The 21,206-nt window shown below is 51.4% G+C and overlaps 2 protein-coding genes across 2 annotated transcripts; one reads left to right on the top strand and one right to left on the bottom strand.

The window, feature by feature from the left end:
• Positions 1-336: 336 nt before the first annotated feature.
• Positions 337-4,561, bottom strand: LOC146756312 (uncharacterized). Its single transcript, XM_085524342.1, has 2 exons — positions 1,669-4,561; positions 337-1,296 (listed from the first exon to the last, which is right to left on the bottom strand). Exons 1-2 carry the CDS (start codon positions 2,852-2,854, stop codon positions 1,199-1,201), a joined length of 1,284 nt encoding a protein of 427 aa, XP_085380468.1. The 5' UTR covers positions 2,855-4,561; the 3' UTR covers positions 337-1,198.
• Positions 4,562-7,572: 3,011 nt separating this feature from the next.
• On the top strand, positions 7,573-11,548 carry LOC146756311 (uncharacterized). Its single transcript, XM_085524303.1, has 8 exons — positions 7,573-7,720; positions 7,921-7,982; positions 8,265-8,415; positions 8,621-8,877; positions 9,064-9,149; positions 9,710-9,801; positions 10,305-10,413; positions 10,736-11,548. The coding sequence occupies exons 1-8, from the start codon at positions 7,594-7,596 to the stop codon at positions 11,259-11,261; spliced, it is 1,410 nt and encodes a 469-aa protein (XP_085380429.1). The 5' UTR covers positions 7,573-7,593; the 3' UTR covers positions 11,262-11,548.
• Positions 11,549-21,206: the final 9,658 nt, after the last annotated feature.

The following is a 21,206-nucleotide window of genomic DNA, read 5'->3' as shown; positions in this document are numbered from 1 at the left end:
ATAGGGAGGTGATTGTCCCTCTCTACTCGGCTCTTGTGAGGCCCCATCTGGAGTACTGTGTCCAGGTGTGGAGCCCTCAGTACAAAAAAGACATGGAGATTTTGGAAAGGGTCCAGAGGAGGGCCACAAAGATGATCAGGGGGCTGGAGCACCTCCCCTATGAGGACAGGCTGAGGGAGTTGGGTTTGTTCAGCCTGGAGAAGAGAAGGTTGCGGGGTGACCTCACTGCAGCCTTTCAGTACCTGAAGTGAACTTACTCCCAGGAGGGGAGTAAACTCTTGGAAAGGGCTGATAATAGCAGGACTAGGGTGCAGCGACTCGGCACGGACTCAGATGTGAACGATCCAAATCGTTTATTACAAGTTCTCACATCCCTTATATACCTTCACAAGTTGTTATTTTCTAACTTTCCCATCCGCCCTTACAACTTTCCCAAACATCTTACATGTCAACAAAGCATTCTACAAAACACTTTTCAACTGTCCATGCAGGCACATAACCAATCAGAGCTGTGAGACTCTTCTTCTCCTTGCAGAGGTGTCCTTGGTTCCCATGCTGTTTATCTTGCTCCACAGCTGCTGCTCTGAACAGCTTTTCTTGTATTCCCACAATTCCCCCTTTTTTGTTTATTGACAAGCTACTACCATACTATAAAATAATAACACTAATTATATTAATAACATAATCATTATAACTCAATCAAGGCCTCGATTGACAATACTCTAAAAGTGAAAAAAGAGACAAGTCAAATACAACATAACAACATTACTGTTAAACCCACTAAAAAGAACAAACATGTTTGTACTGCAACCTAAGTTTCTGCAACCTGAAAATAAATCCATGAGGGTCCCATTGTGTTAATCTGTAACTGATCAGGAAAAGTCTTCAATTTTTATATACTCTGATATATTGATTATTAATGACCACTAAAATTTGTGCAGTAAATGCTTTTAAGATGTTCATAACCATGCTCTACCAACTGAGTTATCCGGGCTAATAATTGATTAATGATCGCACAATTTAATGGAATATCATGTCAAAAAGAACCAATTTTAGAGGACAAATGTACTAGAGTATCACTAGGGGCATTAATACTTATTGACCCTTGAGAAACAGCAAGCCATGTTGGTGGTGGATGCGACAGGTAGTGCCAGCAGGGCGTCCCCTGCTTCAAGGTGCACATTTCCTCTCTCACCCATCACAGATTCTCTCCTGCATTCAGGGTCTGAAGGATTTCTTCCAGTTGTACACCACATCCGCATGGCCAGTGCGTGATATAGAGCCCAAGTGGAACACCTGCTTGGAAAACAGAATAAACCATCAAATTTAGTTCTATTAGCGTGCACTTTTGTCTAAAATGATGCATGGTTATATTTTCAGATCCCAATTAATTGGATGTAAAAGAGGTATCCGTTCTATGATACAGGGTCATCTCTTTGCCTGGGATTCCTTTCCAGGTTTTGTCTTTGCAAATTAAGAAAAGCTAATTAATAGGCTAATAACATCATAACCAAACAGTACTAAAACATTAAAAGAGCTATTCCTGTAGACTCTAGCATTGATTAGATCAAATCCTGTTTAATACACATCTGATCTATTACTAAAATAGAAGAAGCACACAACATCCTAGCTAATGCCTTAAACTCTAAATCTTGAGACTGCATTCACCTGTATGTGCTGTGGAAAATACGTAAGAAGAATGAGTATCTATTGTTACATGTGCATATTTTAGACGGCCAAATTCAGGAACGTGAGTGACATCTGTCTGACACAGTTGAAGAGGTGCTGTGCCACATGGATTTGTCCGAGTCGGAGGCAAAGAGCTATCATTCAAATTATGTAGCTGATATTCAGTCATAAACACGGTGTATTGCATAGGAGAGAGGATCATTCTTAACACAGTTTTCCAATCGTGAGGGGTCATAGCGTAACTGTCACTGTTTGCAACCAAAAGATTGTATGTAAAGGCTGACTGAACTCCGAATGTTCTCACTGACTCCCTTAGCTCCTTCACTGCCTCATAAGGCAGAGATTCCAAACGGGGGACCTGATTAGGAAAGGTCTGCAACGTGTCAGCATCACCCCTTAATATTGTTTCTTCTTTGCATTGCTCTAAGACATCACAGTACGCTGTAGGGAAATTTGTCATTCCTGCTTCCTTCAAAGTATCATCAGGAGGAAATGCGTCCGATTCTCTTTCTGGATCTTCTGGACCGGGGTCACAACGATCCCCTGGTTTCGATCCGTCCGTGTCTTTAACCACGTTACACGCCGGCTGCACAGACGCAGCAGCGCATGACGTGGGGGGGGAGGAGGGCAGAAGCGGCGCGACGAGCGTCGTAGGCGGAGCGAAGGGCGAGGGCGCCGTAGAGGGCGGCAACGCGGCGAACGTCGGGGGAGGAGCGAACGGCGGGAGCGCGAAGGGGGGCGGCCGCGGCCCCTCGTCTCCCCGAATCGGGGAGGGGTCGGAGCCGCCGGTCGGATCCGGGCACGGGCCGCTTCCCGCAGCGAGAGGCAGCGGCGGGGTTGGGACGGAGGGCGGCAGGGAATGGTCGGAATAAATTCTTTCCCGTCGTGATTGCTTAATCCCTTCCATTATCCGGCTCCAAACGGGCAACAGCTTAGCAGCCGTTCTGTCTTTAGCGAGAGAAGCCTCGTAGAGTTTTGAGCCGATTTTGTCCCAAAGTTCTCCATCGAGAGAGAACTCAGTTTTTGGAAATTCAGGGACATTTTTGCTTATCCATTTAAGAAGAGTAGCTAATGCTTTAGTAGACACACTCTTATCCTGATACGGTAACACTGACCGCAATACTTCGAGATTTACTTTCTGCTCCTTCGTTAGTGAGCTCCCCATAGTTCCCGACTGCTCACCTTCTGTCCTGCAGAACGGTGCGGGTGCGCGCAAACAGTCTCTCCGAAGTTCAGTCGGGCGACGCTGCCGGACCGGGCTCGCTCAGCCGCGGGTTGATTTGCCCCACGTTGGGCGCCATTTGCAGCGACTCGGCACGGACTCAGATGTGAACGATCCAAATCGTTTATTACAAGTTCTCACATCCCTTATATACCTTCACAAGTTGTTATTTTCTAACTTTCCCATCCGCCCTTACAACTTTCCCAAACATCTTACATGTCAACAAAGCATTCTACAAAACACTTTTCAACTGTCCATGCAGGCACATAACCAATCAGAGCTGTGAGACTCTTCTTCTCCTTGCAGAGGTGTCCTTGGTTCCCATGCTGTTTATCTTGCTCCACAGCTGCTGCTCTGAACAGCTTTTCTTGTATTCCCACAATTCCCCAGCCCCACACAGTCACTGTTCGGGGCCACACAGCGGTGCTGAGTGCAGCACAAGGAGGGGTGGGATGGGGCTGCTGCGAGCCCCCATTTCACGTGGCTGGCCCCTCTTCAGCCCTCAGGAGAGCTCCAGTGCAACCCAAGAGCTGTGCGTGGGAAGGCTGCATTGCAGCCAAGGGTCCTGGCTCGGGGTTGCAGGATACGGCCCCATAACCATCACCCACTCAGGTTGACCCCTCCCCCTGTGTCTTTGCAGTGAGGAGACAGAGGAACTGCAGGCGCCTTCTGACAAGAAGCAGCGTAAGAAAAAGAAGAAGAAGGCAAAACGCTCCAAAAAAAGCAAAGAGGCCGAGGTCAAAAGCTCTTCCGAAAGCTTAGAGACCGAGGCAAAAAGCTCTCCAGAAACCAAAGAGGATGAAGTGCAATCTGCTACCGAAAGCAAAGAGGCAGAGATGGGACCAGCACCAGCAGAGGCAGAGCAACCTCCAATTGCCATAGAAGAAGAAGACCCGGACTTTGTGAGGGTCCCCACTGTAGTAGAAGAGCCGAAAAAGCCCCAGGCCAAGCTCAGAAAGGCCAAGCGCAGTGGAGCCCCAGCCGTGCCACAGACACCACTGGCAGCCCTATGGTCCTCGAGCTCCGAGACCAGCCTGCCCAAGGAGCGCACCTACAGCTCCTTTGGTCTGCTGCCACTGAGGCACAAGGGGAGCGGATCTCTGCAGAGTCAGCCACCAAAGAGCAAAGCGGGGCTCCCCAGGTGGGGGATGTCCTGTCCACGCTGACCAGGGCATGGGGTGCCCAAAAGAAGCACAGCTCCACCTGAGGCTGCCAAACAGCTGTGCCATTCCTATCTCTGCCATTCCTATCTCTGCCATTCCTAGCTGTGCCATTACTGGGTGCCCATCTGAACCCTTCTTTGGTTCTGGCTCCAAGTTGGCTTTCGGAGGCACTTCTTGCCATAAGACTCTGACTTACCCAGGACATGAGAGGTGGCTGTGGCAATCACCGTCACTTGGAGGACAGTTTGACATTGGAAAGCATTTCTTTGGAGCTGTTTGCCTTTGGAAGACAGTGTTCAGAAGTGCTTCCTGCTGGAAGATCTGTAACCAAAACCTCACTCCAGCTTGGTATGGGAGAACTGGGGAACGATACCATCGTATCCTGTGAGAAACAGGATACAGGTGGGCACCTCCCTTACTGCTGAGATCCCCAAACCAGAAGCTGCCACTCCAAGGACAGCGAACTCCACCTCTGTTGGACTTATTGATAAGTTGGGACAACTGCTGTTTACATCAGCCAAACAACAACACCTGATGGCACGTCACTTCAGAAGATCAACATCTGGACCTACATAAACTTAACCCCAACCCTAACCCCATCCCCAACCCTAACCCTAACCCATGGTAGTGACCATCTGACCATCTCTCTTACATTTCCTTTATACTGCTTGCTTTTATTTCCTACCTTTTCTATTGCCCGTCTTCCTTTCCACATCTCCCTAAACAATTTGATTGGCAATAAACTGGACGGGCAAACAAAACATTCAACTCCTTGAGTCTTAATCTCTCCGTCGGGTACACATATATTAAAAGAACCTCCCTCTCGCTCTGATAATGGGAGTGAGACAGTGTCACCTCCCTGAAGAGAAGCAGAGGTAGAGGGACAATGGGGACTCTTCCTTCCGAGACCCCTGGGCTCTGACAGACGGGGTGCCTGCATTCCTTGGAGCCTTGGCATCAAACAGAGACAAAAAGAAACAGGCAGAGGAGTGCCTAATGAAGATGCAAGATGCTTCAGCTGTGGTTGCCATGGCTGGATACAACCAACAACCCAAGGCTAAGCATGCTCTTTTGTCTCCGTCCCAGTTCTGGAAATAGGCAAAAGAGCTCAGTGTTCTCTTGCCTTCATTTACTGCCGTGAGCCATTTGGAAATGCACGTTGTTTCAGGCAGGCACAAGCCCAAGGGCCTAAACCACAGCCTGATGTTGGAAACGTCCAGAGAATTTATCAGGACGGTTCCTGTGATAAAGCAGATTTTACTGGCAATTGCAGCAGCGGGCGTCCTGCAAGCAGGAGAGCAGCACAGAAAACAGCGTTACATCTCTTATGCCCCGTTACCCAACGCCGATCTCTTTCTCCCCTGGTTTCTCACTGGCTGACTACTTTAGGTTCACAATCTCCCTGAGGCTCAGCTACACATAGGGATACTGGGTAAACACAAAGCTTTGGGTGCTGGGCCCCATGGCAGATGGAAGTGGGCTGGCTGGTGTGAAACCGGACCAAAACCCTCAAGGAAGGGAGCTTGATGTGCTGAAACCCAGATGGTTGAAGGCCTGTTAGACCCCATGGCAAATGGAAGTGGGCTGGCTGGTGCAGAGCACAGAAGGAAGGGGGCTTGCTGCGCCGCAGCCAAGGAGGAAGGGGCTTGAGGAGCCCAACGGCAGAAGGAATTAGACAATTGCTCCCCTAACTAGCACATTTATCTCCAAAAGAAGGCAGTTTGTCCCTTAAATATCAATTTTTAGCCCCAAAATCTATTTCCTCCCTTAAATATCACTACCTATGGCTAAACACGGGGTAAACATGAACATGGGGTACACATGGGTAAACATGAAGCTTTGCTTGCTCAGGAGTTATTCCAGCCCCTGCAGACTCAATTCTTGCTCACAGTTTCTGGATGTCTGCTGCCCCCACCCCAGTGAGTATCCCCTGGTTGCGCTATGCCCAGCCAACAGCAGCCGGGCTCCCAGCAATGTGCTGATGGCCTGGACTCCTCCATGTCAAATCAATGCAATTCACCACTCAAAAGACATGTTTGTGTTTTTGTCTTCCAATGTGTATTGTGACTGCAAACTAGTGCCACATCCAAACTGCTTTTCAGGGTATTGCCTTTCCTTTGCAACGTCTCTTGCTCTTCGGACTTTCAGCTGGCCATCACTACGAGGCCATGGGTGTTGCCTGAAAAGCATCACGCCAAACCCAGCAGAGCTGGGCTGAGTCAAGGCAGTGAAACCCACCCCATGGTCTTCAGCGAGCTCCAAGGCCAGCCTGCCCTCGGTGTCCAAAGGGAGTAAGTGAGCACTGCAGCCACTGAGCTCCCGGTCAGCAGATGACAGATGTGTAGGAGCGAGAAGCTCAGGCCAGCACAGGAAGAGCCTCAGATGCCGGTGGGCTCAGCATCTCACTGAAGGGAGGTTGTAGTGAGCTGGGGGTCGGCCTCTTCTCTCATGCAGACAGTGATAGAACTAGAGGGAATGGTTCAAAGCTGTGGCAGGGCAGATTCAGGCTGGACATTAGGAAGTATTACTTCTTGGAAAGGGTGGTCAGGCACTGGAATGCACTGAACAGGGAGGTGGTGGAATCACCGACCATGGGGGTGTTCAAGAAACATTTGGATGTTGTGTTGAGGGATATGATTTAACTGGGAAGTATTGGTGATGGTTGGACTGGATGATCTTCTAGGTCTTTTCCAACCTTGATCATTCTGTGATTCTGTGATTCCCCATGGGTCCTTTGTGGTGCATATGGGATACTAATGGGGTCCTATGCGGTCTTTATGGGGTCTTTATGGGGTCATTATGGGGTCCTATGCGGTCCTTATGGGGTTCTTATGGGGTCCTATGTGGTCTTCATGTGTCCTATGTGTTGTTGTGTTGAGGGATATGATTTAACTGGGAAGTATTGGTGATGGTTGGACTGGATGATCTTCTAGGTCTTTTCCAACCTTGATCATTCTGTGATTCTGTGATTCCCCATGGGTCCTTTGTGGTGCATATGGGATACTAATGGGGTCCTATGCGGTCTTTATGGGGTCTTTATGGGGTCATTATGGGGTCCTATGCGGTCCTTATGGGGTTCTTATGGGGTCCTATGTGGTCTTCATGTGTCCTATGTGTTGTTGTGTTTAGGGATATGATTTAACTGGGAAGTATTGGTGATGGTTGGACTGGATGATCTTCTAGGTCTTTTCCAACCTTGATAATTCTGTGATTCTGTGATTCTGTGATTCAGAATGGTGTTTCAGAACCAGCCTGCCCACGGGGCCCACTGCCTCCTCCTCTGGTGTGGTGCTGCTGGCACACAAGGGCTCCAGGAATGGGGAGTGCCAACCAGCACGGGGCAGAGCTGGGCTGGTGCCGTGTCATAATGGGCAGCTGCCAGCACTGGCCACACTGTCACCGCGTCGCCGTGGCCACGTCTATGACACGGCCACCCGGGAGGGTTCTGCAGGCAGTGCCCAGTGCTGGGTCCTGCATCCTGAAGGAGCATCTGACAGAGAGCAGACGCATCTGGAAGGGATGAGTTCCCACGTGGCTGTTGCCAACGCGGAGCACCCTGCTGCGGTGAAGCGGGCCAAGATGAGATTCTGGCAGGATGGCCCTGCTCCACAGCGTGACTACAAAACGCCAGAGGTCACCGCCAAAGGTACATGGGTCTGCAGCCACCACTGGAGCAGAGCTGCCTCCAAGTGCTGGCGCTGAGCGGGCCTGACACAGCATGGGGATCGTCTCAGGGCTGGGGACGGTGCCGACACTTTCCATCTGCCACCTCCCTCCCGGGCTGAGAGAAGCGCCCTTGGGAAGCGGCAGATGCAGAGTGTGACCTGCTTTTCCTCTGCCCTCCAGAGCGAGTTGCTGTCTGGGATGCGGTGGCCGTGCACATACAAGAGCAGCTCCTGCTACGCAAGGTGGGTCAACGCCTTCTTCCTGCTGGCCTGTTTGGAGGGCTGCGGAGTCCTTTGCGTTTGGCCACAGAAGGCAGTGACTTCCCCTCCGCAGAAAGCAGGGAACTTGGCCCCATATCCCTGTAAAGTACCAGTGGGCCTCGTGCATACGGGCTATGACTTGTGCTGTGTGCTGTAGTGTGCTGGGGCTGATCCCAGTCCAAAAGCACAGTCCTCGCACAGGGCAGCCTTCAGCTCTTCCTCCAGCCTTAACCCTCTGGCCCTTCCCTTCTATTCCATGCACAGGGAGTCCGAGTTCCCACCTTCGGTTCCTTCAGCATTGTCTCTGAACGGATCAGAGTTGGGAAAGGAAACATGACCATGCAGTGGCCTGTGTTTCACCTGGCTAAGAACCTTGCGAGCATCCATGACCAGATGAACGAGGAATACCCGCCAGGTAGGAGGGGGCTTCAACCCTTTCTGGCTGCCCAGACAGGACAAACGGGGCTACAGCCTCCATTCTGAAATCAAACCTCCCCCTTCACGGAGCCCGTCCAAACATGAGCTTGTCCTGGCTGGCGACTGCAATGAGTAGCAGTTGGGTGGCAGTGCTCGAAGAGCCACTGTGTGATGGACTCTGACATTCTGGTGTGATTTTCCAGGCCTCAATAAAATGGAGACCCTCAAATACGCTGAGGTGGCTGAGGCCGCATCTGTGAGCTGGCAGACTGGGAAGGCCTGCATATTTGGCACCACAACGCTCGTCTCCCAGTGCCTGAGGAAGGGGGAGGACATCGCCTTTGTCCTGAAGGACATCGGAGTGCTCCTCATCGAGAGAGCGAGGGTCCAAATGAAGTTCTACTATGACTTCCTTGAGAAGATCTGCGGGAAGGAGAAACTCGAGAAGGTTGTTTTCAAGGTAAGGTTTTGGTTTCTCCATGGCCCTTGCGCTGCCTGCATGTGGCTCTCCAGGACCTGGCCTGCTGCTCGGGCAATGCAAGTGCTGCGGTGCTGCCAGCTCTGCCGGCCTTGGGCTCCTCCAGCAGCCTCCAGTGCCTCAGCCGTGACCAGGACGTCCCACATCCTCCCTGTTCCTCCCCTGCAGGCGCCCTGGCTGCTGGACATGGTGGTGACCCCGGTGACAGCGGTTGCCTCCCTGACACTCTCTGGCCGAGTCGTTGTCTTTCCCAGGTGAGTGCATTTGTGGCTGCAGCCCCTGCTTGACGCAGCTGCTCAGCTCTCCTGCAGCAGCATTTGCTCCTTGTGACCACGAGTGTCCTGCCATGGGAACACAGGCAGAAATAGCTCAGAGGAGCGAGGCAGAAAATGGGCAGCTCTCATGTTCCAGCTTGTCCTCTGATAGATCTGATGGGAGAGATGAAGGGATTTAGGGGACATTTTCATCCCATCATGGCCTGGGTGGCTCCATTTTAGGTTGTGGATGCCCCGTCCTTGGAGGCGTTCAAGGCCAGGTTGGACGGGGCTCTGGGCAACCTGATCTAGTGAATGTGGATGTTTGGTAGCCCTGCGAGCAGGGGGTTGAAACATGATCCTTGAGGTCCCTTCCAACCCGGGTCTTTCTATGATTGATTCTATGATTTCCCAGGACAGCCCTTGGTACTGGGGCTGTGGACACTGGGGAGGTGCGGCCTTTAGGCAAGGTGACTGTCTGCCTGTGAGCAGGTGATGACAGTGAGCAGAAAGGGCAGCTGGAGCCCTGGGTCACACTCGTGTCTCCTCCTTTTGTCCAGGTTTCGTCGGGAGTTTGCACCCAAACCACCACCCGGGCAACGCTGCAGACCCCCACGAGTCCCATTGCTACCTCTTGTCCAGGCCAAGAAAGGTAAAGCAGCCGCCAGCTCCTCTCCATCCCACATACAACCAACGTGCGATGGGAAAATGCCCAGCCCACCATCACCCAAAAGCTCTGACTGCCATAACCATTGACTCCAGCCTGGCACTGCCTCTCCTCCTGAGCACACATTGCCCTGATGAAATCCAGGATCTGGGTGTGATGTTCCCACAGAGCCCCCAGCCCTGGGTATGGCAAGAGAAGGGGGGCTCCTGGGCCTTGTCCTGCCCCCAGGAAATGAGCCCCCAAAAGAGGCTGTCACCTCAAAGGCACCACCCAGCTCCTCCTTCCCAAAGCTGATGCCACTCATGCACTCCCAACACAGAGCTGCATCCAGGAGAGGAGGAGCTGGGCACAAGGCACAGAGGGCCCACAGTCTGTGGAGATGGCAGAGCGGCCATCTTGGGTGGTTTGGGTCAGGCCTGAGCAGCCCTGCCTGTCACCAGGCAGCAGGTTCAGGATCAGTCTCCTCTGACCAGATCTCTCCTTCCCAGCTGCAGAGGAACCTCCAGCATTGCCACCCCTCCCCAGCTGGATCACTGTCACCTTTCTGGTGGAAGAACCGCCCAAAGAGGCAGAAAGCGATGAGGAGGAGGAGGACAGGTGAGACTGCAGGCTCAGGGTTGTGGTCTGCACGGGGTGCTTCCTTGGCCTTTAAAGAGCCCATTCCCCAGCCCCACACAGTCACTGTTCGGGGCCACACAGCGGTGCTGAGTGTAGCACAAGGAGGGGTGGGATTGGGCTGCTGAGAGCCCCCATTTCACATGGCTGGCCCCTTTTCAGCCCTCAGGAGAGCTCCAGTGCAACCCAAGAGCTGTGCGTGGGGAAGGCTGCATTGCAGCCAAGGGTCCTGGCTCGGGGTTGCAGGATACGGCCCCAAAACCATCACCCACTCAGGCTGACCCCTCCCCTTGTGTCTTTGCAGTGAGGAGACAGAGGAACTGCAGGCGCCTTCTGACAAGAAGAAGCGTAAGAAAAAGAAGAAGAAGGCAAAACGCTCCAAAAAAAGCAAAGAGGCCGAGGTCAAAAGCTCTTCCGAAAGCTTAGAGACCGAGGCAAAAAGCTCTCCAGAAACCAAAGAGGATGAAGTGCAATCTGCTACCGAAAGCAAAGAGGCAGAGATGGGACCAGCACCAGCAGAGGCAGAGCAACCTCCAATTGCCATAGAAGAAGAAGACCCAGACTTTGTGAGGGTCCCCACTGTAGTAGAAGAGCCGAAAAAGCCCCAGGCCAAGCTCAGAAAGGCCAAGCGCAGTGGAGCCCCAGCCGTGCCACAGACACCACTGGCAGCCCTATGGTCCTCGAGCTCCGAGACCAGCCTGCCCAAGGAGCGCACCTACAGCTCCTTTGGTCTGCTGCCACTGAGGCACAAGGGGAGCGGATCTCTGCAGAGTCAGCCACCAAAGAGCAAAGCGGGGCTCCCCAGGTGGGGGATGTCCTGTCCACGCTGACCAGGGCATGGGATGCCCAAAAGAAGCACAGCTCCACCTGAGGCTGCCAAACAGCTGTGCCATTCCTATCTCTGCCATTCCTAGCTGTGCCATTCCTAGCTGTGCCATTCCTGGGTGCCCATCTGAACCCTTCTTTGGTTCTGGCTCCAAATTGGCTTTCGGAGGCACTTCTTGCCATAAGACTCTGACGTATCCAGGACAGGAGAGGTGGCTGTGGCAATCACCGTCACTTGGAGGACAGTTTGACATTGGAAAGCATTTCTTTGGAGCTGTTTGCCTTTGGAAGACAGTGCTCAGCAGTGCTTCCTGCTGGAAGATCTGGGACCAAAACCTCACTCCAGCTCGGTATGGGAGAACTGGGGAACGATACCATCGTATCCTGTGAGAAACAGGATACATGTGGGCACCTCCCTTACTGCTGAGATCCCCAAACCAGAAGCTGCCACTCCAAGGACAGCGAACTCCACCTCTGTTGGACTTATTGATAAGTTAGGACAACTGCTGTTTTCATCAGCCAAACAACAACACCTGATGGCACATCACTTCAGAAGATCAACATCTGGACCTACATAAATTTAACCCCAACCCTAACCCTAACCCCAACAACAACCCTAACCCTAACCCTAACCCATGGTAGTGACCATCTGACCATCTCTCTTTCGTTTCCTATATACTGCTTGCTTTTATTTCCTACCTTTTCTATTGCCCGTCTTCCCTTCCACATCTCCCTAAACAACTTAATTGGCAATAAACTGGACGGGCAAACAAAAAATTTTTCTCCTTGTGTCTTAATCTCTCTGTCGGGTACACGTATATTAAAAGAACAGCGCTCTAGGAGGTTCCTGGTTCGGGGCTGCAACAAGGAAAGACTGGATGTTGTGCTGAGGGACATGGTTTAGTGGGACCTATTGGTAATAGGTGAACAGTTGGACTGGATGATCTTGTAGGTGTTTCCCAACCTTGGTGATTCTGTGGGTCTCTATGGGTCTCTGTGGGGCTCTAAGGGGTTCATATGGGGCTCTATGGGGCTTTATGGGGTTTATATGCAGCTCTAGGGGGCTCTAGGGGGTTTCTTGTTTATGGGATGTTGTGCTGAGGGACATGGTTCAGTGGGAGCTATTGGTGATAGGTGAACTGGATGATCTTGTAGGTCTTCTCAGACACCACAGAGGGTGGTGGTCAATGGCTCTATGTCCAGTGGAGGTCGGTAATGAGCAGTGTCCCCCAAGGGTCTGTCTTGGGACCGGTGCTCTTTAAAATCTTTATTAATGACATCGATGAGGGAATGGAGTGCACCCTCAGCAAGTTTGCTGATGACACCAAGCTGAGTGGTGCAGTCGATATGGTGGAAGGAAGGGATGCCATTCAGAGGGACCTTGACAGGCTGGAAAGCTGGGCTCGGGTGAACCTAATGAGGTTCAACACCGCAAAGTGCAAGGTTTTGCATTTGGGCCGGAAGAACCCCAGGCACCTGTACAGGCTGGGAGGAGTTGTCCTTGAGAGCAGCTCGGCAGAGAAGGACCTGGGGGTCCTGATGGACGAGAGACTCAACATGAGCCAGCAGTGCGCACTGGCAGCCCGGAAAGCAAATGGGATCCTGGGCTCCATCAGGAGAGGGGTGGTCAGCAGGGATAGGGAGGTGATTGTCCCTCTCTACTCGGCTCTTGTGAGGCCCCATCTGGAGTACTGTGTCCAGGTGTGGAGCCCTCAGTACAAAAAAGACATGGAGATTTTGGAAAGGGTCCAGAGGAGGGCCACAAAGATGATCAGGGGGCTGGAGCACCTCCCCTATGAGGACAGGCTGAGGGAGTTGGGTTTGTTCAGCCTGGAGAAGAGAAGGTTGCGGGGTGACCTCACTGCAGCCTTTCAATACCTGAAGTGAACTTACTCCCAGGAGGGGAGTAAACTCTTGGAAAGGGCTGATAATAGCAGGACTAGGGTGCAGCGACTCGGCACGGACTCAGATGTGAACGATCCAAATCGTTTATTACAAGTTCTCACATCCCTTATATACCTTCACAAGTTGTTATTTTCTAACTTTCCCATCCGCCCTTACAACTTTCCCAAACATCTTACATGTCAACAAAGCATTCTACAAAACACTTTTCAACTGTCCATGCAGGCACATAACCAATCAGAGCTGTGAGACTCTTCTTCTCCTTGCAGAGGTGTCCTTGGTTCCCATGCTGTTTATCTTGCTCCACAGCTGCTGCTCTGAACAGCTTTTCTTGTATTCCCACAATTCCCCCTTTTTTGTTTATTGACAAGCTACTACCATACTATAAAATAATAACACTAATTATATTAATAACATAATCATTATAACTCAATCAAGGCCTCGATTGACAATACTCTAAAAGTGAAAAAAGAGACAAGTCAAATACAACATAACAACATTACTGTTAAACCCACTAAAAAGAACAAACATGTTTGTACTGCAACCTAAGTTTCTGCAACCTGAAAATAAATCCATGAGGGTCCCATTGTGTTAATCTGTAACTGATCAGGAAAAGTCTTCAATTTTTATATACTCTGATATATTGATTATTAATGACCACTAAAATTTGTGCAGTAAATGCTTTTAAGATGTTCATAACCATGCTCTGCCAGCTGAGTTATCTGGGCTAATAATTGATTAATGATCGCACAATTTAATGGAATATCATGTCAAAAAGAACCAATTTTAGAGGACAAATGTACTAGAGTATCACTAGGGGCATTAATACTTATTGACCCTTGAGAAACAGCAAGCCATGTTGGTGGTGGATGCGACAGGTAGTGCCAGCAGGGCGTCCCCTGCTTCAAGGTGCACATTTCCTCTCTCACCCATCACAGATTCTCTCCTGCATTCAGGGTCTGAAGGATTTCTTCCAGTTGTACACCACATCCGCATGGCCAGTGCGTGATATAGAGCCCAAGTGGAACACCTGCTTGGAAAACAGAATAAACCATCAAATTTAGTTCTATTAGCGTGCACTTTTGTCTAAAATGATGCATGGTTATATTTTCAGATCCCAATTAATTGGATGTAAAAGAGGTATCCGTTCTATGATACAGGGTCATCTCTTTGCCTGGGATTCCTTTCCAGGTTTTGTCTTTGCAAATTAAGAAAAGCTAATTAATAGGCTAATAACATCATAACCAAACAGTACTAAAACATTAAAAGAGCTATTCCTGTAGACTCTAGCATTGATTAGATCAAATCCTGTTTAATACACATCTGATCTATTACTAAAATAGAAGAAGCACACAACATCCTAGCTAATGCCTTAAACTCTAAATCTTGAGACTGCATTCACCTGTATGTGCTGTGGAAAATACGTAAGAAGAATGAGTATCTATTGTTACAGGTGCATATTTTAGACGGCCAAATTCAGGAACGTGAGTGACATCTGTCTGACACAGTTGAAGAGGTGCTGTGCCACATGGATTTGTCCGAGTCGGAGGCAAAGAGCTATCATTCAAATTATGTAGCTGATATTCAGTCATAAACACGGTGTATTGCATAGGAGAGAGGATCATTCTTAACACAGTTTTCCAATCGTGATGGGTCATAGCGTAACTGTCACTGTTTGCAACCAAAAGATTGTATGTAAAGGCTGACTGAACTCCGAATGTTCTCACTGACTCCCTTAGCTCCTTCACTGCCTCATAAGGCAGAGATTCCAAACGGGGGACCTGATTAGGAAAGGTCTGCAACGTGTCAGCATCACCCCTTAATATTGTTTCTTTTTTGCATTGCTCTAAGACATCACAGTACGCTGTAGGGAAATTTGTCATTCCTGCTTCCTTCAAAGTATCATCAGGAGGAAATGCGTCCGATTCTCTTTCTGGATCTTCTGGACCGGGGTCACAACGATCCCCTGGTTTCGATCCGTCCGTGTCTTTAACCACGTTACACGCCGGCTGCACAGACGCAGCAGCGCATGACGTGGGGGGGGAGGAGGGCAGAAGCGGCGCGACGAGCGTCGTAGGCGGAGCGAAGGGCGGGGGCGCCGTAGAGGGCGGCAACGTGGCGAACGTCGGGGGAGGAGCGAACGGCGGGAGCGCGAAGGGGGGCGGCCGCGGCCCCTCGTCTCCCCGAATCGGGGAGGGGTCGGAGCCGCCGGTCGGATCCGGGCACGGGCCGCTTCCCGCAGCGAGAGGCAGCGGCGGGGTTGGGACGGAGGGCGGCAGGGAATGGTCGGAATAAATTCTTTCCCGTCGTGATTGCTTAATCCCTTCCATTATCCGGCTCCAAACGGGCAACAGCTTAGCAGCCGTTCTGTCTTTAGCGAGAGAAGCCTCGTAGAGTTTTGAGCCGATTTTGTCCCAAAGTTCTCCATCGAGAGAGAACTCAGTTTTTGGAAATTCAGGGACATTTTTGCTTATCCATTTAAGAAGAGTAGCTAATGCTTTAGTAGACACACTCTTATCCTGATACGGTAACACTGACCGCAATACTTCGAGATTTACTTTCTGCTCCTTCGTTAGTGAGCTCCCCATAGTTCCCGACTGCTCACCTTCTGTCCTGCAGAACGGTGCGGGTGCGCGCAAACAGTCTCTCCGAAGTTCAGTCGGGCGACGCTGCCGGACCGGGCTCGCTCAGCCGCGGGTTGATTTGCCCCACGTTGGGCGCCATTTGCAGCGACTCGGCACGGACTCAGATGTGAACGATCCAAATCGTTTATTACAAGTTCTCACATCCCTTATATACCTTCACAAGTTGTTATTTTCTAACTTTCCCATCCGCCCTTACAACTTTCCCAAACATCTTACATGTCAACAAAGCATTCTACAAAACACTTTTCAACTGTCCATGCAGGCACATAACCAATCAGAGCTGTGAGACTCTTCTTCTCCTTGCAGAGGTGTCCTTGGTTCCCATGCTGTTTATCTTGCTCCACAGCTGCTGCTCTGAACAGCTTTTCTTGTATTCCCACAATTCCCCAGCCCCACACAGTCACTGTTCGGGGCCACACAGCGGTGCTGAGTGCAGCACAAGGAGGGGTGGGATGGGGCTGCTGTGAGCCTCCATTTCACGTGGCTGGCCCCTCTTCAGCCCTCAGGAGAGCTCCAGTGCAACCCAAGAGCTGTGCATGGGGAAGGCTGCATTGCAGCCAAGGGTCCTGGCTCGGGGTTGCAGGATACGGCCCCATAACCATCACCCACTCAGGCTGACCCCTCCCCTTGTGTCTTTGCAGTGAGGAGACAGAGGAACTGCAGGCGCCTTCTGACAAGAAGCAGCGTAAGAAAAAGAAGAAGAAGGCAAAACGCTCCAAAAAAAGCAAAGAGGCCGAGGTCAAAAGCTCTTCCGAAAGCTTAGAGACCGAGGAAAAAAGCTCTACAGAAACCAAAGAGGATGAAGTGCAATCTGCTACCGAAAGCAAAGAGGCAGAGATGGGACCAGCACCAGCAGAGGCAGAGCAACCTCCAGTTGCCATAGAAGAAGAAGACCCGGACTTTGTGAGGGTCCCCACTGTAGTAGAAGAGCCGAAAAAGCCCCAGGCCAAGCTCAGAAAGGCCAAGCGCAGTGGAGCCCCAGCCGTGCCACAGACACCACTGGCAGCCCTATGGTCCTCGAGCTCCGAGACCAGCCTGCCCAAGGAGCGCACCTACAGCTCCTTTGGTCTGCTGCCACTGAGGCACAAGGGGAGCGGATCTCTGCAGAGTCAGCCACCAAAGAGCAAAGCGGGGCTCCCCAGGTGGGGGATGTCCTGTCCACGCTGACCAGGGCATGGGGTGCCCAAAAGAAGCACAGCTCCACCTGAGGCTGCCAAACAGCTGTGCCATTCCTATCTCTGCCATTCCTATCTCTGCCATTCCTATCTCTGCCATTCCTAGCTGTGCCATTCCTGGGTGCCCATCTGAACCCTTCTTTGGTTCTGGCTCCAAGTTGGCTTTTGGAGGCACTTCTTGCCATAAGACTCTGACTTTCCCAGGACGTGAGAGGTGGCTGTGGCAATCACCGTCACTTGGAGGACAGTTTGACACTGGAAAGCATTTCTGTGGAGCTGTTTGCCTTTGGAAGACAGTGCTCAGAAGTGTTTCCTGCTGGAAGATCTGGGACCAAAACCTCACTCCAGCTTGGTATGGGAGAACTGGGGAACGATACCATCGTATCCTGTGAGAAACAGGATACATGTGGGCACCTCCCTTACTGCTGAGATCCCCAAACCAGAAGCTGCCACTCCAAGGACAGCGAACTCCAACTCTGTTGGACTTATTGATAAGTTGGGACAACTGCTGTTTTCATCAGCCAAACAACAACACCTGATGGCACATCACTTCAGAAGATCAACATCTGGACCTACATAAACTTAACCCCAACCCTAACCCTAACCCCATCCCCAACCCTAACCCTAACCCATGGTAGTGACCATCTGGCCATCTCTCTTTCGTTTCCTATATACTGTTTGCTTTTATTTCCTACCTTTTCTATTGCCCGTCTTCCTTTCCACATCTCCCTAAACAACTTAATTGGCAATAAACTGGACGGGCAAACAAAACATTCAACTCCTTGAGTCTTAATCTCTCCGTCGGGTACACGTATATTAAAAGAACCTCCCTCTCGCTCTGATAATGGGAGTGAGACAGTGTCACCTCCCTGAAGAGAAGCAGAGGTAGAGGGACAATGGGGACTCTTCCTTCCGAGACCCCTTGGCTCTGACAGACGGGGTGCCTGCATTCCTTGGAGCCTTGGCATCAAACAGAGACAAAAAGAAACAGGCAGAGGAGTGCCTAATGAAGATGGAAGATGCTTCAGCTGTGGTTGCCATGGCTGGATACAACCAACAACCCAAGGCTAAGCATGCTTTCCTGTCTCCATCCCAGTTCTGGAAATAGCCAGAAGAGCTCAGTGTTCTCTTGCCTTCATTTACTGCCGTGAGCCATTCGGAAATGCACGTTGTTTCAGGCAGGCACAAGCCCAAGGGCCTAAACCACAGCCTGATGTTGGAAACGTCCAGAGAATTTATCAGGACGGTTCCTGAGATAAAGCAGATTTTACTGGCAATTGCAGCGGCGGGCGTCCTGCAAGCAGGAGAGCAGCACAGAAAACAGCGTTACATCCCTTATGCCCAGTTACCCAACGCCGATCCCTTTCTCCCCTGGTTTCTCACTGGCTGACTACTTTAGGTTCACAATCTCCCTGAGGCTCAGCTACACATAGGGATACTGGGTAAACACAAAGCTTTGGGTGCTGGGCCCCATGGCAGATGGAAGAGGGGCTGGCTGGTGTGAAACCGGACCAAAACCCAGAGGGAAGGGAGCTTGATGTGCTGAAACCCAGATGGTTGAAGGCCTGTTAGACCCCATGGCAAATGGAAGTGGGCTGGCTGGTGCAGAGCACAGAAGGAAGGGGGCTTGCTGGGCTGCAGCCAAGGAGGAAGGGGCTTGAGGAGCCCAGCGGCAGAAGGAATTAGACAATTGCTCCCCTAAATAGCACATTTATCTCCAAAAGAAGGCAGTTTGTCCCTTAAATATCAATTTTTAGCCCCAAAATCTATTTCCTGCCTTAAATATCACTACCTATGGCTAAACACGGGGTAAACATGAACATGGGGTACACATGGGTAAACATGAAGCTTTGCTTGCTAAGGAGTTATTCCAGCCCCTGCAGACTCTATTCTTGCTCACAGTTTCTGGATGTCTGCTGCCCCCACCCCAGTGAGTATCCCCTGGTTGCCCTGTGCCCAGCCAACAGCAGCCTGTCTCTCAGCAGTGTGCTGATGGCCTGGACTCCTCCATGTCAAATCAATGCAATTCACCACTCAAAAGACATGTTTGTGTTTTTGTCTTCCAATCTGTATTGTGACTGCAAACTAGTGCCACATCCAAACTGCTTTTCAGGGTATTGCCTTTTCTTTGCAACGTCTCTTGCTCTTTGGACATTCAGCTGGCCATCACTACGAGGCCATGGGTGTTGCCTGAAAAGCATCACACCAAACCCAGCAGAGCTGGGCTGAGTCAAGGCAGTGAAACCCACCCCATGGTCTTCAGCGAGCTCCAAGGCCAGCCTGCCCTCGGTGTCCAAAGGGAGTAAGTGAGCGCTGCAGCCACCGAGCTCCCGGTCAGCAGATGACAGACATGTAGGAGCGAGAAGCTCAGGCCAGCACAGGAAGAGCCTCAGATGCCGGTGGGCTCAGCATCTCACTGAAGGGAGGTTGTAGTGAGCTGGGGGTCGGCCTCTTCTCTCATGCAGACAGTGATAGAACTAGAGGGAATGGTTCAAAGCTGTGGCAGGGCAGATTCAGGCTGGACATTAGGAAGTATTACTTCTTGGAAAGGGTGGTCAGGCACTGAAATGCACTGAACAGGGAGGTGGTGGAGTCACCAACCATGGGAGTGTTCAAGAAACATTTGGATGTTGTGTTGAGGGATATGATTGAACTGGGAAGTATTGGTGATGGTTGGACTGGATGATCTTCTAGGTCTTTTCCAACCTTGATCATTCTGTGATTCTGTGATTCCCCATGGGTCCTTTGTGGTGCATATGGGAAACTAATGGGGTCCTATGCGGTCTTTATGGGGTCTTTATGGGGTCATTATGGGGTCCTATGCGGTCCTTATGGGGTTCTTATGGGGTCCTATGTGGTCTTTATGTGTCCTATGTGTTGTTGTGTTTAGGGATATGATTTAACTGGGAAGTATTGGTGATGGTTGGACTGGATGATCTTCTAGGTCTTTTCCAACCTTGATAATTCTGTGATTCTGTGATTCTGTGATTCAGAATGGTGTTTCAGAACGAGCCTGCCCACGGGGCCCACTGCCTCCTCCTCTGGTGTGGTGCTGCTGGCACACAAGGGCTCCAGGAATGGGGAGTGCCAACCAGCACGGGGCAGAGCTGGGCTGGTGCCGTGTCATAATGGGCAGCTGCCAGCACTGGCCACGCTGTCACCGCATCGCCGTGGCCACGTTTATGATATGGCCACCCGGGAGGGTTCTGCATGCAGTGCCCAGTGCTGGGTCCTGCATCCTGAAGGAGCATCTGACAGAGAGCAGACGCATCTGGAAGGGATGAGTTCCCACGTGGCTGTTGCCAACGCGGAGCACCCTGCTGCGGTGAAGCGGGCCAAGATGAGATTCTGGCAGGATGGCCCTGCTCCACAGCGTGACTACAAAACGCCAGAGGTCACCGCCAAAGGTACGTGGGTCTGCAGCCACCACTGGAGCAGAGCTGCCTCCAAGTGCTGGCGCTGAGCGGGCCTGACACAGCATGGGGACGGTGCCGACACTTTCCATCTGCCACCTCCGTCCTGGGCTGAGAGAAGCGCCCTTGGGAAGCGGCAGATGCAGAGTGTGACCTGCTTTTCCTCTGCCCTCCAGAGCGAGTTGCTGTCTGGGATGCGGTGGCCGTGCACATACAAGAGCAGCTCCTGCTACGCAAGGTGGGTCAACGCCTTCTTCCTGCTGGCCTGTTTGGAGGGCTGCAGAGTCCTTTGCGTTTGGCCACAGAAGGCAGTGACTTCCCCTCCGCAGAAAGCAGGGAACTTGGCCCCAAAGTCCCTGTAAAGCACCAGTGGGCCTTGTGCATACGGGCTATGACTTGTGCTTTGTGCTGTAGTGTGCTGGGGCTGAACCCAGTCCAAAAGCACAGTCCCCACACAGGGCAGCCTTCAGCTCTTCCTCCAGCCTTAACCCTTTGGCCCTTCCCTTCTCTTCCATGCACAGGGAGTCCGAGTTCCCACCTTCGGTTCCTTCAGCATTGTCTCTGAACGGATCAGAGTTGGGAAAGGAAACATGACCATGCAGTGGCCTGTGTTTCACCTGGCCAAGAACCTTGCGAGCATCCATGACCAGATGAACGAGGAATACCCGCCAGGTAGGAGGGGGCTTCAACCCTTTCTGGCTGCCCAGACAGGACAAACGGGGCTACAGCCTCCATTCTGAAATCAAACCTCCCCCTTCACGGAGCCCGTCCAAACATGGTCTTGTCCTGGCTGGTGACTGCAATGAGTAGCACTT

The sequence above is a fragment of the Coturnix japonica genome, chromosome 27 (assembly GCF_054131305.1).
Source record: "Coturnix japonica strain WE chromosome 27, WE-NBRP24, whole genome shotgun sequence".
NCBI lineage: Eukaryota > Metazoa > Chordata > Aves > Galliformes > Phasianidae > Coturnix > Coturnix japonica.
The sequence above is the reverse complement of the archived record's forward strand: the minus strand, read 5'-3'. Positions and strand labels throughout refer to the sequence as shown.

Coding starts and splice junctions, on each gene's coding strand:
- LOC146756312 (XM_085524342.1), bottom strand. CDS start 2,854: ATGGGGAGCTCACTAACGAAGGAGCAGAAAGTAAATCTCGAAGTATTG. Junction 1,297..1,668: donor ATTTTCCACAGCACATACAG/GTGAATGCAGTC, acceptor TTTTCCAAGCAG/GTGTTCCACTTGGGCTCTAT.
- LOC146756311 (XM_085524303.1), top strand. CDS start 7,594: ATGAGTTCCCACGTGGCTGTTGCCAACGCGGAGCACCCTGCTGCGGTG. Junction 7,721..7,920: donor GCCAGAGGTCACCGCCAAAG/GTACATGGGTCT, acceptor TCTGCCCTCCAG/AGCGAGTTGCTGTCTGGGAT. Junction 10,414..10,735: donor GATGAGGAGGAGGAGGACAG/GTGAGACTGCAG, acceptor GTGTCTTTGCAG/TGAGGAGACAGAGGAACTGC.